At 38.5% G+C, this 18,968-nt stretch overlaps 2 protein-coding genes across 3 annotated transcripts in view; one reads left to right on the top strand and one right to left on the bottom strand.

Annotated features, from left to right (window-relative positions):
* The window catches only part of DCTN4 (dynactin subunit 4), a 35,919-nt gene extending 18,503 nt beyond the window's left edge, over positions 1-17,416 (bottom strand). Inside the window, exons 1-9 of one of the 2 annotated variants that reach the window (XM_058544275.1) lie at positions 17,255-17,416; positions 14,558-14,628; positions 11,787-11,965; positions 5,545-5,588; positions 3,296-3,403; positions 2,100-2,120; positions 1,612-1,685; positions 1,269-1,381; positions 865-974 (exon numbers count right to left, since the gene is read on the bottom strand). In XM_058544275.1, the coding sequence (XP_058400258.1) occupies positions 865-974; positions 1,269-1,381; positions 1,612-1,685; positions 2,100-2,120; positions 3,296-3,403; positions 5,545-5,588; positions 11,787-11,965; positions 14,558-14,628; positions 17,255-17,389 (855 nt within the window). In that variant the 5' untranslated portion in view covers positions 17,390-17,416. The remainder of the gene's footprint in view (positions 1-864; positions 975-1,268; positions 1,382-1,611; positions 1,686-2,099; positions 2,121-3,295; positions 3,404-5,544; positions 5,589-11,786; positions 11,966-14,557; positions 14,629-17,254) is intronic. The other variant, XM_058544285.1, reaches the window with a different exon arrangement.
* The window catches only part of SMIM3 (small integral membrane protein 3), a 48,226-nt gene continuing 46,661 nt past the window's right edge, over positions 17,404-18,968 (top strand). Inside the window, exon 1 of the mRNA XM_058544314.1 lies at positions 17,404-17,489. The gene's annotated coding sequence lies outside the window, so the exon portion shown is untranslated. The remainder of the gene's footprint in view (positions 17,490-18,968) is intronic.

Below are 18,968 nucleotides of genomic sequence, written 5' to 3' on the forward strand. Positions count from 1 at the left end.
CGGTTAAGTGCGCACGCTCTGCTGCAGCAGCCCGGGGTTCGCCGGTTTGGATCCCAGGCGCGCATCGATGCACAGCTTGTCAAGCCATGCTGTGGCTGTGTCCCATATAAATTGGAGGAAGATGGGCATGGATATTAGCCCAGGACCAGTCTTCCTCAGCAAAAAGAGGAGGATTGGCAGATGTTAGCTCAGGGCTGATCTTCCTCACTAAATAAATAAATAAATAAATAAATAAATAAATAAATAAATGATTTAAGATGAAAGATTCAGTACCTCAGTCACATTTATCACATTTCAAGTGCTCAATAGCCACATGTGACTAGTGGTTACTATGCTGGACTGTGCAGATACAGAACATTTCCATCATCACAGAAAGTTCTGCTGGAGAGTACCCATCTAAAAGGTTTCCTCCTTTCTCCTCCTTTTCTTGTTTTGTTTTACAATTTATTTATTGAAGGAACTGTTGTTTGTTCTATAGATTCCCAGAGCCTAGATTCTGATTTTTCTTCTTTCTCTTAAGTTGATTATTTTTTATTACTCATTTTGTTTCCTCTCTACTAGCCTAAAAGCTATATATTCTTTCACTATTCTTTTAGGGGTAGCACTATAACTTAACCTTCAGATACCTCAATTTCCACATCTATAATACATGGGTAACAACCATACCACCTCACAGAGTTGTGAGGATTAAGTTTATCTTGAAAACATTTAAAATAATGCCTGGACACCTAGTACATTCTCTATAAGCACCTTCTATATTTACTATATTCCAGAGTTTTTGATATTGGCCAGATACCAATCATGTTTACTTTATTTTTGCTTTTCTCTTGTACAAATGGCAACTCTACACAGCAGAATACTTACCCGGCAGCGCAGGGACCGTTTGATCAGAAGATGTTTGTGACGAGGATACAGCTGTGAAGCACAGATTGGCTGGAAGTCAGGCTGTAAGAGGCGCTGCTGAAGGGTGGTCACTAGCATGCAAGGCAGAAACCAGGCTTAGTTTACAGTGACTTGCTCAAAATCAGACTTATATGAAATAAACACAGGAAACACCACCACCTTTGTGAATAGTGTTCTTCAAAAAACAATAATATAGAAATTTGATAGACATTTTAAAGTTCTTCAATTACAGCTATTTTATTTTCTATGATTCAGTTTACTACTAACAACTATGCCATTAAAAATCTCAGATCACAAGGCCTATAAGTATCAAAAGCAGAATTAAATGTGAAATAGAAACAAAGTAGAATCATGTATAACATTACCCTCTGTTAAATTTACTGGTCTTGTATAATAATCTTCAGGTAGAGGTTCCACTTCATCCACAGCCTGAGCTGGCTCAATCTTGATCTCTTTCTGGTCCTCTCCTTCTTTAAGGCTAAAAGATAAAAAGTGGTACTTTCTCAAGGGTCCACCTGGTTCTCTTCAAAGTCTACGATATCAATAACTGAAGTATTCTATTGTAGATATTCTTTCTGTTTAGGTCTTTTCTAAGTATGAGAATCTTCCACTTCATTGGCAACTGTTATTTATTTTTAAATCATATTCCTTCAATATTCATTTTGATACCTGCTTTTCTCCTCAAAGCCATTTAATGTCCAAACTTACGAAAGTCCGGCAAGGGTACTGATGGTTGCACCAGCTCGTGGTCGCTGAAGCCTGGTTCCAAGACCATATTTGTCCTAAAGAGAGTTCAGAAATTCCTATTAGAAATTCTACCTTTATATATCCTATCTATCAAAAGAAAGAATTTGGGTGGGACAGCATGAGAAGCTCAGGGAAATACGCAAAAAAAAAAAAAAAAAGCTAATTTGAAAGCTTCCTTTAAAGAGGTAATTTGTAGCCCCACATCACCTTATTCTTAAAATAATAATAAAAGCACCAAACATGGAGATCGAAACTACATTAATACAGTAAAACTGAACGAAATGTGATTTTTTTTTTTCTTTTTTACTATTAATCTAAAAATATCTAAGCTATGGCTTAGACCAGAACTATGTGGAGTGTCTAAGACACACGACGACTGTCTTCTTGGAACACCAGAGATCATCTGCTAACTTCTTCAGGGTTAGCAAGAATCATAAAAGAGAACTTACCACTACATGAATAGTGTGTTGCTGTTGGCCCCAAAATAGCAGCAGGTTGCAACAGAGACAAAAAAATGCAGCATAAGATAGAAGCAAAGCAGGCAGGTTATACGGCAAAGTAAGAAGAATAATGCATTTAATTCAAATTCCTCTCCTAAATACACTAGTGCATATGCTGATTATACCAATGAACAATTCAAAAAAATTCATTAAGACTTCACTGAAGTCTTTGGCAAATGCAGATGCTTTGCAAGTTTCAATGTTTTATTAAATTCTAAACTAGTTATTTTTACATGGACCTTAGCAATCTTTATGGTTTTAACGACAACTAATTCTCATGTGGAAGCAGTATGACAAGTTATTTAACTCTTGAAGGTCTCATTTCCTCAACTGTACAATGCGGATACACTGTCTACTACACAGGATTGCTGTGAGGATTAAATAAAATAATATGTATAAAGTACTTAGCACAGTGCTTGACACATCACTGCCACTCAATAAATGTTATTCATTAAATGCCAACCTGCTTGGCTCCAAGCAAACATACAGAAAACAAATTGTTCTGTGAAAGCAAATAAAACTTGAGGGGACAATAACAAAAGCACCAAATCCTAATCTCTTGCTTCTGATTGGCAGCATATAAACCAGGAGAGGATGACTTTCATAAATAATTCCTATTAAAAACTTCACTTGCATTTATTACTACTTATTTAGCCATGCAAATGCGCCATGCTAAAGTCAGTGTTTTTCAAACTGGAGAAATGTGGGAGGGTGCCAAAAATTATGACAGCTAGAGCTGGGAAACCACTACCACCAGGATGTCAAAGCGGGGCTACATGGGTAATATGAACAAAATCTACCACTTGCCCACCTTCTTCTGACCTTCTGATACCCAAAAGCTCTAAGTAAGAGTTCTGTGGTGCCTACAAAATTAAATAGTAGCCTCTTTGGGGAATAATCAGAAGAGAAAGGGGAGTGATGGAGAAAGAAACACTAATGTTCTTAAAACTCAAAGAACTCAGAACTAACGATATGGCAAAAGCATGACTGCTGGACTTAAACACCCATCATCAGAGGAACTTTTCTTTGCTACTCATCATTCAGGAGGCTAGGGACAATGGCCACTTTCTGAAATGGTCACTGTTCTTATGCCACACAGGTCTTGTTCAGTGAGCTGCAAAATCCTTCTTGTACCAAGTCCTCACCGAAAAAGCCAAAGGCATATAGTTTCTACGCCGTGCCAGTTTCTTGCGATCTCGTTCAACCTTCTCTTTCTGAGCAAGCTGCTGGTAATATTCAATCAGCTTGTTCATCTGCAAGAAATCAGAGACTCAGTATCTGTTTCACAAAAAAGCTAATAGGAAAAATACAAAATTAATCAACTATACTGACTAAATACATAAACAATAGAGAAGATGAATTCTTAAGGTGGGCAAGTTTGCCCTTTTCTTCAAAGAGAATTTCTCTTCACTACATGATCTTCTTTTGGAATTGAAATGGAGCCTTTAAGTTAAACAACAAGAAGGAACAGGCAATGAAAAGGCGTGGAAATTTCATGCTCTCTTTTCACTGCTTTTACTTCATTACTTATTTTCCCTCACAACCGCTCCTACTTTTTCAGCATGGCCACATGACCATCTACTTCTAAGAATGTGACATTTCATATTCTATTTTCTCCCCCATTCCATGCACATCTTCATTTTTAAAATATATTTTAATCATAAAAGTCATATGTTAATTGTGAAAAGTTCAAACAATATACAAACATAAAGAATAAAAAGTGACATTTCTTTTTTAACTCTTGTGCCCAAGCCCACCCTTCCCCCAGTTCAGATATCTTTCTTACACACTTACAGACACAGGTATGATAATATTATATTTTGCATACATTTTTAAAATCCTGCATGTAGACATATAACTTTGATACGTATAAAAATAAATATAGGCCTTTTTATTTTTCATATAAGGGAAAAAACCTATTTTATAACTTTCTTTTTTACTGAAAATATCATGAACTTGCGATCCAGTACAAATACATCAAGTACATCTTTCCATCCAGTAAAATCAGACCTACCTCACTCTTTTTAAAGGCTGCACCTTACTGCATAGCACAGATGTCCTATAAGGTATTTAAGCATTTCCTATGATATGACTTAAATGGTCCCCTGGTACCCAGTCCTGTCCTCTCAATTCAGCAATTATTTTTGGAAACGCCAATCTGATCCTGTCATCTCTTCGCTTAAAAACATTTAAAGGCTTTTCAAATTCCTTAACGCGGCCTACATGGCCCTGCACAGTCTGACCCCAAGGACTTCTCTCCATCTGTAATACTATGTTCCACTCTAGTCACACTCACCTTCTTGTCTACAACTTGCTTTTTTCTTCCACTTACAAGCTCTTTGCATATGCTGTTCCTCTGCCTTGAATTCTTTTCCTTCTGTGTGCTGTCCTTAGATCTTAGCATAATCCTCAGATGTGGACCTAACTAGTTGAAATTCCCCCTAATAAATGTTCACATGGCGCAATTTACCTCTTTCACATTACTTATCACAGTTTTTCCTTTATCTGGGGATTATTTGATTTTTGTTTTCCCATTAGACTTAAGCTCTATGAGGATAGGAACCATGTAGCCCTACCGTTCAGCACAGTCCCTGGTAAATAGTAAATGCTCAATAAATGTTTGATGAATGAAAATATATATACATATGCATAAGTACAAGTATTCCTGTAGGTCAGAGTCTAGGAAGTAGATACTGCTGAGAGCTCAAGAAATCTGTACTAATTTACACTAACAACAGTATATGCGAGAAAGTCCAATTCCCTACACTCCAGGATACCTTCAGTATTTGTAATTTTTGCTGATCTCAACAGTGAATAATTATAAATTACAGTTTAATCTGCAGTTTGATCATAGATACTTCATTTCAATAGCATTTCATCATCTTCCCACTATTCTAGTTCCAGGGGCAAAAAAAATCAGCTCTAATACATACCACAGAGACCAATTCCCTACAAACTCGTAAAGGATACTCAAGTCATGATTCTATAAGCACCACTACTGAGTCCCAGAGCATCTTCTAAATTAGTAGTGTTTTCAGGACTTAAGATGTCTATATATTGATGATATTTCTAAGAGAATTTGAGAACAAATGGAACTTTAACTCAGTTGGTGGGTATATGAAAAACAAAAACAAAAACATATCATTTCCTTTTTCTGATTCATAACTTGAACACAGAACTAAAACCATACCTAGGTTTCTCTATTGTCAGACTGGAAACAACTTGTCACTGTGATTTAATATCTGACAATAAGAAGCTCTTTCTTTGTGTAAGAGATACCAAAATACACATCATGGATTTCTAAGCACAGGCCACGTCCATTGATAAACTGGAAGATCTTCAGTTTTTTTCTCCATCTTATTTCATCCTCTCTCTGATGACCCTTTATACTTACCCGTTGTGTGTGAGGGTTTTCAGGTTCCTGCCAACCACCACTAGCTGCAAAATAAAGGAACATTAAACAAGACTTTCATAATTTGATAAACTTTATTTTCATAAAAACAGGCCATCTGCAGGCTACAAAATGAAACTTAAAAACATAAAATCACAGAACTTACAAGAAAGAGTCCTAGAAATTATATAGACCAGAATTTTCAGATTGAAAAATTTTCTTTAAATATAATAATGATGGGGCTGGCCTAGTGGCGTAGTGGTTAAGATTGCATGCTCCGCTTCAGCAGCCCAGGGTTCATTGGTTCAGATCCCGGGCATGGATCTATGCACCGCTTATCAAGCCACGCTGTGGCAGTGTCCCACATACAAAATAGAGGAAGACTGGCACAGATGTTAGCTCAGGGCCAATCTTCCTCACACCCCCCCCCCCCCGCTGCCAAAAAAAAGATGACAATGATAACCACCACAACTGACACGTATAGCTTCTGCGCCAGGCATTTGAAATATATTACATTTCACTTGATTCTCCTAATAACTCTCTGAGGTAGGGACTCTTATTATTAGTCTCATTTTACAAATGAGGAAATTGAGGCTCAGAGATGTTAAATAACTTGCCCAAAGTCACACAGAAAGTGAGTGGTAAAGCCAAGATTCAAACTTAAGCAGTCTGACTCCAGAGACCCTGCTCTTATCTGCAACACTGCAACTCTATGTTCTAAGACCTTGGTTTAGAGAATTTCTTACAAAAGAAACAGCACAAATCATAAAGTAAAAGATTACTCCAGAAAGCTGAAAGTAAAACCATAATGAATACTTTCAACAAATGGTGCTGTAACAATTGGATACCCACATACAAAAAAAATGAACTTCGACCCTTACTTCACGACATACACAAAACTTACCCCGAAATGGACAACAGACTTAATGTAAGAGTTAAAACTATAATATTTCTAGAAGAAAATATAAGTGAAAATCTTAGTGACCTTGGGTTAGGCTAAAGTTTCTTCACTAGGACACAAAAGGCACAAACTATAAAATAAAAAATTGATACACTGGAGTTCATCAAAATTAGAAACTCGTGTTCTACAAAAGACACTGTTGAGAAAATGAAAAGGCAAGCCATAAACTGGGAGAAAATATTTGCAAAACATATACAGTCACGTGCTGCTTAATAACAGGGATACAGTCTAAGAAATGTGTCGTTAGGCAATTTCATTGTTGTGCAAACACCATAGATTGTACTTACACAAACCTAGAAAGTATACCCTATTACACACTTAGGCTATATGGTACTAATCTTACAGGACCACTGTCGTATATGCGGTCCATTGTTGACTATGTTGTTATGTGGCACATGACTCTATCTATACAGAACTCTTACATAAACTCAATAAAAAGACAAAAAACTCAGTTAAAAAATGGGCAAAAGATTTATACAAACACTTAATTAAAGAAAATATATGGATAGTAAATAAGCATATTAAGAATATGTAAATAAAAACTATAACGAGGTATCACTACACACTCACTAGAATGGCTAAAATGAAAAAGACTGACAACATTAAAGGTTGTTGAGGAACTAGGACTCTCCTACATTGCTGGTGAGGATCTAAAATGGTATGGCCACTCTGGAAAATAGTTTGGCAATAGTTTGGCAGTTTCTAGTCAAGTTAAACATACACTTACTCTATGACCCAGCAATTCCACTCCTAGGTATTTACTCAAGAAAAATGAAAACATATATCCACACTAATACTTGTAGGCAAATGTTCACAGCAGCTTTATTCATATGAGCCCCAAACGGGAAAAAACCCAAATGTCCATCAACTGGAGAATGAATAAACAAATTATGGTATATCCATATGATACAATACTATTCAACAATAAAAAGCAAAAACATGGATGAACCTCAAAAGCATTACATTAAGTGAAAGAAGACAGATACAAAAGATGTGTTACAAGACTCCAATTACATAAACTTCTAGAAAAGGCAAAATTACAGTGATAGAAAGTATATTAGTGGTTCTGAGGGGCCAGGAGGTAGTGGGAAGAAACTGATTGCAAAGGGGCATGAGGAAACTTTTTGGGGTGATGGAAATGTTCTATATCTTGATTGTGGTGATCGCTACATGACTATACACATTTGTCAAAAATCATAGAATTCTACACTTAAAACCAGTGAGTTTCATTATACGTAAATTATATCTCAATAAAGCTAACCAAAAAAGGGAAAAAATAAACTACAATGGTATACCAGTTCACAACCATCAGTTTGGAAAAACTTGAAAGAAGTCCAACAATACCGAGAGCTGCCAAGGACCTGGAGCAATCAGTAGTCTACTACTACGTTACTGTGGGGGCAAAAACTGGTGAACCATTTTGGAGAGCTAAAGATGTACACAACCTAAAACCAGTGATTTTATTTTCAGTTATGCAGAAAAGTCCTTACTCTTGCAAGTTAGGAAACACACGTTTCTAACAGCAGTGCTGTCAAAAGCAAAAAATTGAAAGCAACCTAAATGTCCAGCAAGAGGAGTAAACTGTGGTAAATCATGCATGAATCAACCAAGTATTACAAACATATGCTGACAGACGAAAGTATATGTTTCCATTTGTTTCAAATTGAAAAACATTATTTTGTTAGTGGCTACATATATATGTAGAGAAGTCTGAAGACGTGCACCGACCTTGATAAACTCTGCATTTAGGACTGTGATGATTACCTCTCTCTAGGAGGCAGAGGAAGGGGAATGCAGAGGGGAAAGGCTACACAAGGGGCCTAAACTGCTTTGGTTGTTTAATTCCTTGAGCTGGGTAATATGTACATGAATCTATATTATTTGTATAATTAAAAATTATTTATATATATATAGTAATTATAAAAATATATAATATATAATTATAAAAAATGTATTACATTTATAATTAATAATTAAACACCTTCTTGTTCAAGGTGACACTATACCCCCGTGCAAGAAATGGCAGCAATAACATCCTTTAGTACAATATTCTATATTTTAAAGGATGCCTTACTTAACGGCAATCATGTAAAATAATTATGTGAAAGAAATGTTTTAGCTGTAGTATTTTTAAAAATCTAAATGTTTTACCCAATTGCTTCTTTAGAAATGGTAATTTACTCTAAATAGAAATTTGGGAGACATAACAATCTCACTATAAGTTTTTCTCCGCACATTACTGACACAATGGCTTACATAGCAACAAATAGTTCTCACTAAAGTGGTTTCAGGGCTTCTCAGACACCGATGACATCACGGAAGAAATCAAATTACCTGTACTCTTGAAGAGCTCCTAGTAGTCAATTATCACTGTCAAGATACCCTAGAGAAGATAGGTTTCTAGAAGTAGGCACAGATTTTAAGTTCTGAAGTATAAATTCTCCAATCCTAATGGCTCATAATTCAAAAAGCATAAAACATTCACTTACAAAGTAACAAACTGAGACATCTATTTGGATTTGTGAGCTTTGTTTCTTTAACTTGATAAAGACAAAATAAAAACACAGAAAACTACACTTTAACTTACCGAGGCATACACTGTGACACTTTGAGGTTGTTTGTAACATTTAACTTAAATTCTTAAAACAAATTGAAACAACTTATTTGCCACATTGACATTAAAACATAAACACACAAGTATTTACTGACAATCTAAAAAGATGCCATAGAATCTTTATAACATAAATCACATTTCAGGTACCTATATACACACCAACAAGCATTTTTTTTTTTTTTTGTGAGGAAGATCAGCCCTGAGCTAACATCCACGCCAATCCTCCTCTTTTTGCTGAGGAAGACTGGCCCTGGGCTAACATCTGTGCCCATCTTCCTCCACTTTATATGGGACGCTGCCACAGCACAGCTGGACAAGCAGTGCGTCGGTGCGAGTCCGGGGTTCTGAACCCGGGCCGCTAGCAGCGGGGCTCGTGTACTTAACCACTACGCCACGGGGCCAGCCCCCAACAAGCATTTTTAAGGAACTAAAGATACATTTGTTTGGTTAACGTCTTGTCTTTGAAAAGTATTTTAGCAACTTAATGTACAAAGTCAGAAAAACAATCAAGAGCTCAAAGCAGTCTAAATCAAATGGCAGGGCCGGCCCTGTGGCTTAGCGGTTAAGTGCGCGCGCTCCGCTGCTGGTGGCCCTGGTTCGGACCCCGGGCACGCACCGACGCACCGTTTCTCCAGCCATGCTGAGGCCGCGTCCCACATACAGCAACTAGAAGGATGTGCAACTATGATGTACAACTATCTACTGGGGCTTTGGGGGAAAAAAAATAAATAAATAAAATTAAATCAAATGGCAAACAACAGAATCAACAATGAAAACTTCAAGAGCAGAGCTGACTCTAAAGAAACTTCACCCATATTTACTTCCAAATTGTGTAAGAATCTATGGAAGGTTTTTAGCTAAAGTCTATCTTCATTTTACTTATGTCAAATGACATAATATATATGTTATGGGCTTCCTCACATATTAGTCAGTAAGCTGAAATTTTTAATGAAAATCCAAAAAATGGGAATTTTTAACAAGTCTAAAAAGTTTTCAGAAAATTAAACAAATGAAATTTCAGAAAGTAAGAAAAAAAAAGACTATAAGGAGTTATCAATGCTACTGTTTATATAAAAAATAAATAGCAACTGAAGGTTTTGAACTGACTGTGTAAAGAGTGTTTCCACTCTCTGAGGTTAACCATGGATTACAGGAAATGTAAAAATACAGCAATTTTCCTGATAAACATAAGCACAATCTCCACTCTGAAACACTCAAATGATGGAGAGGTAAATGCCTTAGGTGGTCTTTATGTCCAAACACACAGAAGTTTCCTGTTTCACTGATGAACATTTTATATATACACATGTAAATTTGAGCATGCATTTGAATGCTCCAGGAGATAGCTGGACATAGAACTGCTGGGCAGAAGGACAAAAGCAATTAAAAATGCTAATAGATGGGGCCCGCCCGGTGGCGCAAGCGGTTAAGTGCGCGCTGTGGCGCCCGGGATTCGCTGGTTAGGATCCCGGGCGTACGTACACCGACGCTCCGCTTGTCAAGCCATGCTGTGGTGGCGTCCCATATAAAGCAGAGGAAGGTGGGCATGGATGTTAGCCCAGGGCCAGTCTTCCTCAGGAAAAAGAGGAGGATTGGCAGATGTTAGCTCAGGGCCGATCTTCCTCACCAAAAAAAAGTTAACAGATGTTGTCTAACTGCTTTCCAAGGTGGTATTATATGAAAGACCTGTTTTCCTATATTCTTGCCAATACTTCATATTAACAGATTTAAAAATTTTTTGCCAAATCAATGGATGAAGTTTTAATTTGCATTTCCCTGATTACCAGTAAAGTTGAACACATCTTTTTGCATATTTATTGACTTTAAAAAAATATATTACCAGACCAAGTTGTGTGTGAACACAAAAAATCCAATCCACTGGACAACAAAAACTAAATGAATTCAGACATCCAAAATGAGGTCTTTGTTCCCAAGGAATTCATATTCGAGTTGAAAACACTTGAAAAATTCACATGTAAAGAGTATTAATCTAAGGCAGTTTATGATACCCAAAGAAAGAGTAAAAATAAAAACAAAGGTCTATAAACTTTCAGAGGAGAGAAACCTGAAGGGGTGTGACTTGAGTTGTGACTTCATGAAAGATTAGGGTCTTTCCATGGAATCTGCAAAGTTACTGAAGAGTTTGGGGTAAAGATAGAGATTGTTTTAACCCTACTGTGGCCCCTTCAGTGTGCACATTTTGGTTACTCACAATATTTATTTCCATTTCTGAGAAATGTTCATATCCATTGCCTATTTTTCTATTGGGTCTCTTTCCTATTGATTTCCTCATTTTTGGTTATTTATCTTTAGTCTGTTATATATGATCCAAATATTTTTCTTAGCTTGTCACTTTAATCTTTTAGTTTTGTTCATGGTGTGCTTTGTCATCAGGAGAGTTTATTTTTTATGAAGAGCAATATTTTGATTCTAACAGTGTCCGATTTAGAAGCACTACTTTACCAACTCTAAGAAACCTACATAGTTTACCCAGTCTCAGATGAAACATTATGGTCCATAAATGTGAGAATATGGAAACACAGAAGATTTAATGACAAAATACTCTGCATTTAGCTCCTACCACCCAACAAGTAACAGAAATAATAATCTGTGGGAAATTATAGCACTGCCAATTTCACAAAATCTCATGTTGAAGTCTATCTCACTCACCCACAGACTTGTCTGCCATGCCCACATCTCTAGATGTCCAGCGACAAAATCCACAGGCCAGGTAATAGGCTTTCTTCATGGCGGTCTTGGCTGGGTCATCTGGAAGCTGTGTGGAGATGCTTGTTGCCCGGGTGGAGAGGGTGTGCATGCAGCCGGGACAGTCAAAGCAGTTGGCACATCTATGACACAAAAAATACAACAATTCCTTCATTCAACAAATAGTATCGAGAACCTACTATGTGCCAGACATTGTTCTAGGTGTTAGGAATTCAAGACAGAAGTATAAGGGAAGGGTGTCTCTCAAGCAAAAAGAAATCAAGTATTCCTGAGACTCTTATGAATTTTGCTTTAAAATTTCAAAAGTATTAAACATTCATTATTATTATTTTTTTTTAAAAAAGGGCAATCATCACCAAAGTGCCTGAAGAATTAGAGCCTGACCCAATCCTACTCCACAGAGGGAATCACTGTTAACAGTCTGGAGCTAACTATTCCAGACTCTTTATTGTACAGATCACAAAGATTTCTGAGGAAAAGAGAAATGTCACAGCTTATGTCTTTAGAGAGGACAGACCAATTGCACAATGGAAAACTGAGAGGCAACAATACAATAAGCCGTGAAACTGGGTTTGGAAAATAACTGCTTGTTTGCTGTGCCAGAGAGCTGAAACAGACACCACCCAATGCTGTCACACTGGACCGGTTCAGGAGTAGAGCATTTTTGGGGCTTTCAGTTCTCTCCTTAGGTACCACTCTTCCCAGCGCTCAGCCAACATCTCCCCGCCAGGGGTCCCTGGGCCTTAATGCTTTTAACTTTCCCAGCACCCGAGATTATCAAGATTTCCCCTCCAGTCCTGGACTTGCCCTGAAGCTCCGTCCCATAACTCCAATCATCTGCGACATTTTGCCATCTAGATAATATCCTCAAATGAGAATAGTAATAGTACCCACCTCACAGCAATATTTTGAGGATTAAATGATAAAATTAATGTGTGGACAGCATACCAAATGGTGTCTAGCTTATCAGGAACTATTTCTCGGGGACAGGAAAGACAAATAACAGTGGTTCACCTCCATGGAGGTATAGGGGTGTGACTAGTAGCAAAGGCCTTTCACACCAAGCTAAAAACCAAATGGCACCCAGTAATGAGCACACCTACTACCATTCTCCAACAAAAGGAACCAGGGCTCCCTGGAGAAATGGCTAATTCTAGGACTGAGGCAGAAAACATACAGGATAAGCCTGGAGTATCTTGCAGTAACAGAAAGTAAGAAAGTGCTCCAGTGAAAGAACAACTCCCTTCCTTCCCCCATACAATGATGGGGGTATGTCAAAGGGATACAGGAACCTACCGAAAGATCTCCCAGTGGCCAAAGCTGGAACAATTTGAGCAAAAAAAAAATAAACTGGTACTGGATTATTACCTAAATAAATATTCATGAGCCCATACTGCTTTAAGAACATAAATAAATAGGAAAGAAGAGAAAAATCTTCCATGCAAAAGAATTGCAAATAATGTATGTAGACAGCCCTCACGGAGGGGGAGCATAACTCCCCACTATTTAAGTGTGGGCTGTAACAGTACTTTTCCTTTCAAAGAGAACATTATGGAGAAGGAGAAAAAACAAAGAGTAACTTTACATTAGAGAAACCTGACAAACACTAGCTCAAGTCAGGTAATCAAGGTTAACATCAACAGTGATAAGTCACATTGATAGTATGTACCTTTGATATGTGATGAGAGATGCACTTTACTTCTGTGGTCCTCCTCCCCAAAACACATTCCCCCAGCTGACAAGAAAAACATTAGACAAATTCCAATTGAGGGGCACTCTACAAAATACCTTACCAGTACTCCTCAAAACTTTTAAGGTCATCAAAACCAAGGAAAGTCTAAAAAAATGTCACAGCAAGAGGAGCCTAAGGAGACAAGACTATTACATATAATGTGGGTATCCTGAATAGGATCTTGGAACCTAGAAAAAGGAGATTAGGGAAAAACTAAGGAAATCTAAATAAATTGTGGAGTTCATTAATAATAATATAGCAATATTGTTCATTAATAATATAGCAATATTGTTCATTAATTGAGACAAATATACTGTAATAATGTAAGATCTTAACAATAGAGGAGACTGGGTATGGGGCAAATGGAATTCTCTGTACTATCTTCACAATAATTCTTAAGTCTAAAACTGTTCTAAAATAGAAAGTTTATTTTAAAAAATCAAAGGACCTTTCATTTTTGGCAAAGTTAATGCTAAAAAATGAAAAACAGCTAATTAAAAAAGAGAGTTAATCTCATGAAAAAGAAAGTTAGAAAAAGAAAAAAGAAAGTGAATCTCTTTCTAACCAGCTATTAAAAAAACAGTTGAGGGGCCGCAGAGTGGCGTAGTGGTTAAGTTCTCTCGCTCCGCTTCAGCGGCCCAGGGTTTGAAGGTTCGAATCCCGGGCGCAGACACACGCATCGCTCATCAAGCCATGCTGTGGCAGCATCCCGTATACAAAATGGAAGAAGATGGGTATGGATGTTAGCTCAGGGCTAATCTGTCTCAGCAAAAAGAGGAAGACTGAGAAGGGATGTTAGCTCAGGGCCGATCTTCCTCACCAAAAAAATTAAAAAAAAAAATTAAAAAATGGCTCTACGAGTGCACACATAGGAAGGAGAGAGCACCAGGTGCACTGACATGGCTGCACCTGTGTGTGTGCACGTGCACACTATTAAAAAAAAAAAGCTGAGGAAAAGAGAAAAAACGGATCTTGATCTTACCTATTCTTTTTTAGTTTGGCTTCAGCCGATGGCATATTTTCTAAGCAACTGGGACAATAATGGGAGTCCACCTAGAAAGAAATAAGAAATTAAAAAATCAGAGGAAAAGAAACTCAGTTTGGCTCATGTATACATCTATACCAAATAGTGTTTTGTTTTGTTTTGTTTTGCTGAGGAAGATCAGCCTTGAGCTACCATCTGTGCCAATCTTCCCTACTTCACATGTAGGTTGCTGCCACAGCGTGGCTGACGAGTGGGTAGCTCCACGCTTGGGATCCAAACTGGCGAACCGGGGCCGCCGAAGCGGAATGTGCTGAACTTAACCACTAAGCCACAGGGTCGGCCCCCCAAATAGTGAATTTGCAGCAGCAGAAGGTGAGAAATCACTGACCTGGCAAAGAACCCAGACTGTTTTCAGCTCAGGGTTTATTCTTCAATCACGTTTTTTCTTACCCTCTGGATTTCCCAAAACTCTTCTATTTTTCCCTTCTGATCTTTCTTCTTCCCTTTCATAAGGGTTTTATGTATTAGATGTGTTAAAAGTTGTCTATGTAAAAGAAGAATTCTATGATAATCTAAAGAATAGATTAATAAATAAAAAACCCTATTCGTGAAGCTGTGATCAAATATTCTTCTATACAGTTTGGCGTCATTGGACTACAATAACTTGACCACACTTAAACTGTTAAGGGAGATTAAAAAAGTTTTCTCCTTATTGAGGTAATACATGTTCACTGAAGAAAAGCATAAATTAACATTTACAAAGTCAGCTACAGCCAACCAATTAGAGATTTTAAATGGCAAATTAAACTACTAAGCTAATAAGATAGTCTTACTGTATTTAACCCAAAACCACGGTATAAAAATTAAATTCATTGTATTTTTTAATGAATAATTATTTTCTTTAATGCAGGTGGATCCTATTTGACAATTCTAGAACTCTAGTCAAGCGCAGATGGAAAGACAGTCACTTGAACATAAACACGATGATGGAAACTGGCTTCTTTCATCATCTGCTATAAACAGGAGCAACTTTGAAAAAATAAAGTTGCTGCTCAAATAATCTTCAGGAAAATAAAATATAGTACTGCTAACTAATATTTGCACTTACTCATTAAAAAAGGCAAAAAATAATTTATTCCTTCTTGTCCCCTTTCCAAATTATGCTTGTCCCTTCACGTGTAGCTCCAATCCCAGGTTCTCCGTTAGAACTTTCTGGACTGCTCCAGCCCTCACTAGCCTCATCCTTCTCCAAACCCTAATGGCTTCCACTTCACAGGGACACATCAGTCTGTAAAAGATGCAGTCACAGACTGAATGTCTTAGCTGAAGAGACCCTTAGAGATCAAGCAGACTGAGCTCCATAATGACCACCAAATGAGAATCTAATCCAATAAATTCTGGAGGTGGAGCTGGAACAAGGCAGCATCTAAAAGAGAAAGGACCTGCCAAAGAGATACACACACACAGCTCTAACGGAGGAAAAAGTACAAGAAACATCATGTATATAATATGGTATTGATTTTTCTCTTCTATTAACTGCTTTCTCTATTTTTAATATTATGAAAAATATCCCCAATAATAATTATTAATAATGTGTAAAATGGCTTACAGCATAGCACATGTTTTCATACGCGTTTTTAACAAGGATCTTCAGTGAAGTTCTCTTGAGTCAGGCTGCTAGGTTTCAATTACTGGTCCTCCCTCCCAACCCCCAATTTTTGGCTGTATGACCTAGAGCAGGCATTGTGTGTTTGTTTCTTTAACTGTAAAATGGTTTTTTAAAAAAGGTATCCATTCTATTGTTTTGTAGGATGATAAAAGGGATAACGTAAAGCGCATGGCATATGGAATACTGAATAAGCCTAACTATTATTACAATCAGCTTTTCCTTCACTAGACTGAGTTACTCAACAGCACCATTTATGTCTTACTCATCTTTTAATCCCCAAAGGTTACTGAAGGAACAAGATGTGCCAAGCGCCGCAGAAGTTCTGGGATTTTGTTATTTGGTGATTTTTTACGGGGTGTCGTCTTTCACGTTCTGAGCGATCCCACTTCGAACGCCCACTTGTGACTGTGAAGACAGCACCGTACCCTCAGGAAAAGCGCCAGGAAGGTAACACTTCGAACTTCTTACATGACAGACCGTATTCTAAGCGCTTTTCACTCAGCTCACCCCATCCCAACCTCTTTCCTGCTGCAGGCCTTCGCCTGAGCCAGGAAACACAGCAAGGCAGTCTGATGAGGGCCCCGTTTCCGGCTAAAGTAAAGGCAGAACTTCCAAGATGGGAGGGGCATGAATGACAATGCCTGCACCCTCGTCCCAATCAATTCTGGAAAGACAGTATCTCGCCCCTCAAGTGTCCTGAACTAAGCACCCCCACACCTTTTTCTCCCCAACCCACCCAACCCCCCCAGGCCAGGGTCCCCAAAGTCAAATCTGTCCAATCAGAGGGCGATCTACAACCAGGAGATCTGCTCAGCCCCACCCAAGGCCGCTCCTCCTTTCCAAGAGACAAATTATAAGCAAATTAAATCGCAGGCAAATCTGAGTGACGGAAGACATAGCCAATCAGCAAGCTAGGAAAATGACTCCCCGCCTCCAACCGGCGGAACTTCCCCGCCGGTCGCGGTGACTAGGGTGAACGCCCCCCTCCCCCAACACACACACTCTTCATGGGACGACGGCGTTACCTCGTGAGACACACATTCCAGCGACCGCAGCTCGCTACAATAGCGGCAGAAGTAAAGCTGCGACAGCGGGGCCCGAACCTTCTTTTCTCCCTGAACTAGGTAGAGAACCCGCTCCGATTGCAGCAAAGACGCCATCTTGGAGGGGGAGGAGCCAACGACGCTCCCACCGCATCACGTGACCCGAGCCAGCGTTTTCCTCGCCGCCTACCTCACGTATTTCAACGTAAACTTTGACGTAAGGTTTCCGATGTAGGGGGGTCAAAGTGCGCGTGCGTAGCTGGCTTCCCGGGTTTCGGCAGCCCCCTGGGCCCGCCCCCTAGTATTTTAGTGAGCTTCAGCCGCCTGGGCGGAGCTCAGGGCTTTCTATCGTTAAGTACCGCGTCGCGGATCAATCCAGACAGGCTCAGTGCTCTCTTTTTCTTTGTTTCTTCCAGAAACGAAGTCTGCTCTTTTGTTTTATTTACAGCTGCCTCTCCCGCCCTAGCCTTCCAGGCAAACCTCCAGGGGGTAGATGGAGGGTCTCAGTGGAAAGCTAAGAGTCACACCAGCACTCTCTGCTGACATTATGTCGTTTCAAATTTCTTAGACTGTGAGCCCCTCCACCGAGGAGGCCGTATCTCATTCATTTCCAGGTTTCGAGTACTTAGCAGTAGGACTAAGTCTATATTGTGGGCGTTCAATAAGTATCGATTAGTGAGGGAATGAAATCAATGAATGAACGATGTTGTTAGGTGTGTTTACATTTTTCTAATGCATAAACTAAGGCTTAGGTATGTAAGATGATCACTTAGAACTGGCCTAGCATAGACTGGAGCCCATGTTACCTGCCGCCAGCTCTGTGCTTTTCTCATTGGACTAGTGTTGTATTATTACCTGTCTGACATTGGAGTTGGTGATTGAAGAGAAATGGAACTGAATAATGTGAGCTAACATTTACTGAGCACTTTTTGAGTGCAGGACGCTGGGTCAAATCTCATTTAATTTTCACAAAAACTCCAAAAGGCGGGTTCTATCATTATCTCTCTTTTACAGCGCAGGGAACTGAGGATTAGAGCATTGCAATGGTTTGTCTAAGGTTTCCTAAGTAGCCGTAGAACCCTGTTCTGACTCCACAGCTTGCATGCGTTACCCCAGTGCATACTGCCTCCAGCATATTTTCTTATTTTCTTTTTTTCCAGCTTTGTTGAGGTATAATTGACAATTAAAAATTGTATATATTTAAGCTGTACACCTTGATGATTTGATATACATTGTGAAATAATGAACACAATCAAGCTGATTAACATATCTATCGCCTCACATAGTTACCATTTTCTATCTTTTTTTTTTATGGTGAGAACACTTAAGAGATACCCTCTTAGCAAATTTCAAATATATAATACAGCATTGTTAACTATAGTCACATTGTTGTACTTTAGATTTCCAGAACTTATTCATCTTGCATAACTGAAACTTTGGACCTCTTGACTAACACCTATTTCCTCCTCCCCCAGCCTTTGGCTACCACCATTCTGTCTGCTTCTATGAGTTTGACTATTTTAGATTCCGTATATAAGTGAGATTGAAACCGGCAAACAGTTAGCCATTGATGATTAACTAGCTAGCAACTAAAGTTTTTTTTTCCTGTTTGCAATTACTGATTATAGCTTTTAGCTGTTTACCTACCCATTGTTAACTGTGCTGTTTGGGCAATATGCTATCTGACTCCCACTAG

This window comes from Diceros bicornis, chromosome 1 (genome assembly GCF_020826845.1).
Source record: "Diceros bicornis minor isolate mBicDic1 chromosome 1, mDicBic1.mat.cur, whole genome shotgun sequence".
Lineage (NCBI taxonomy): Eukaryota > Metazoa > Chordata > Mammalia > Perissodactyla > Rhinocerotidae > Diceros > Diceros bicornis.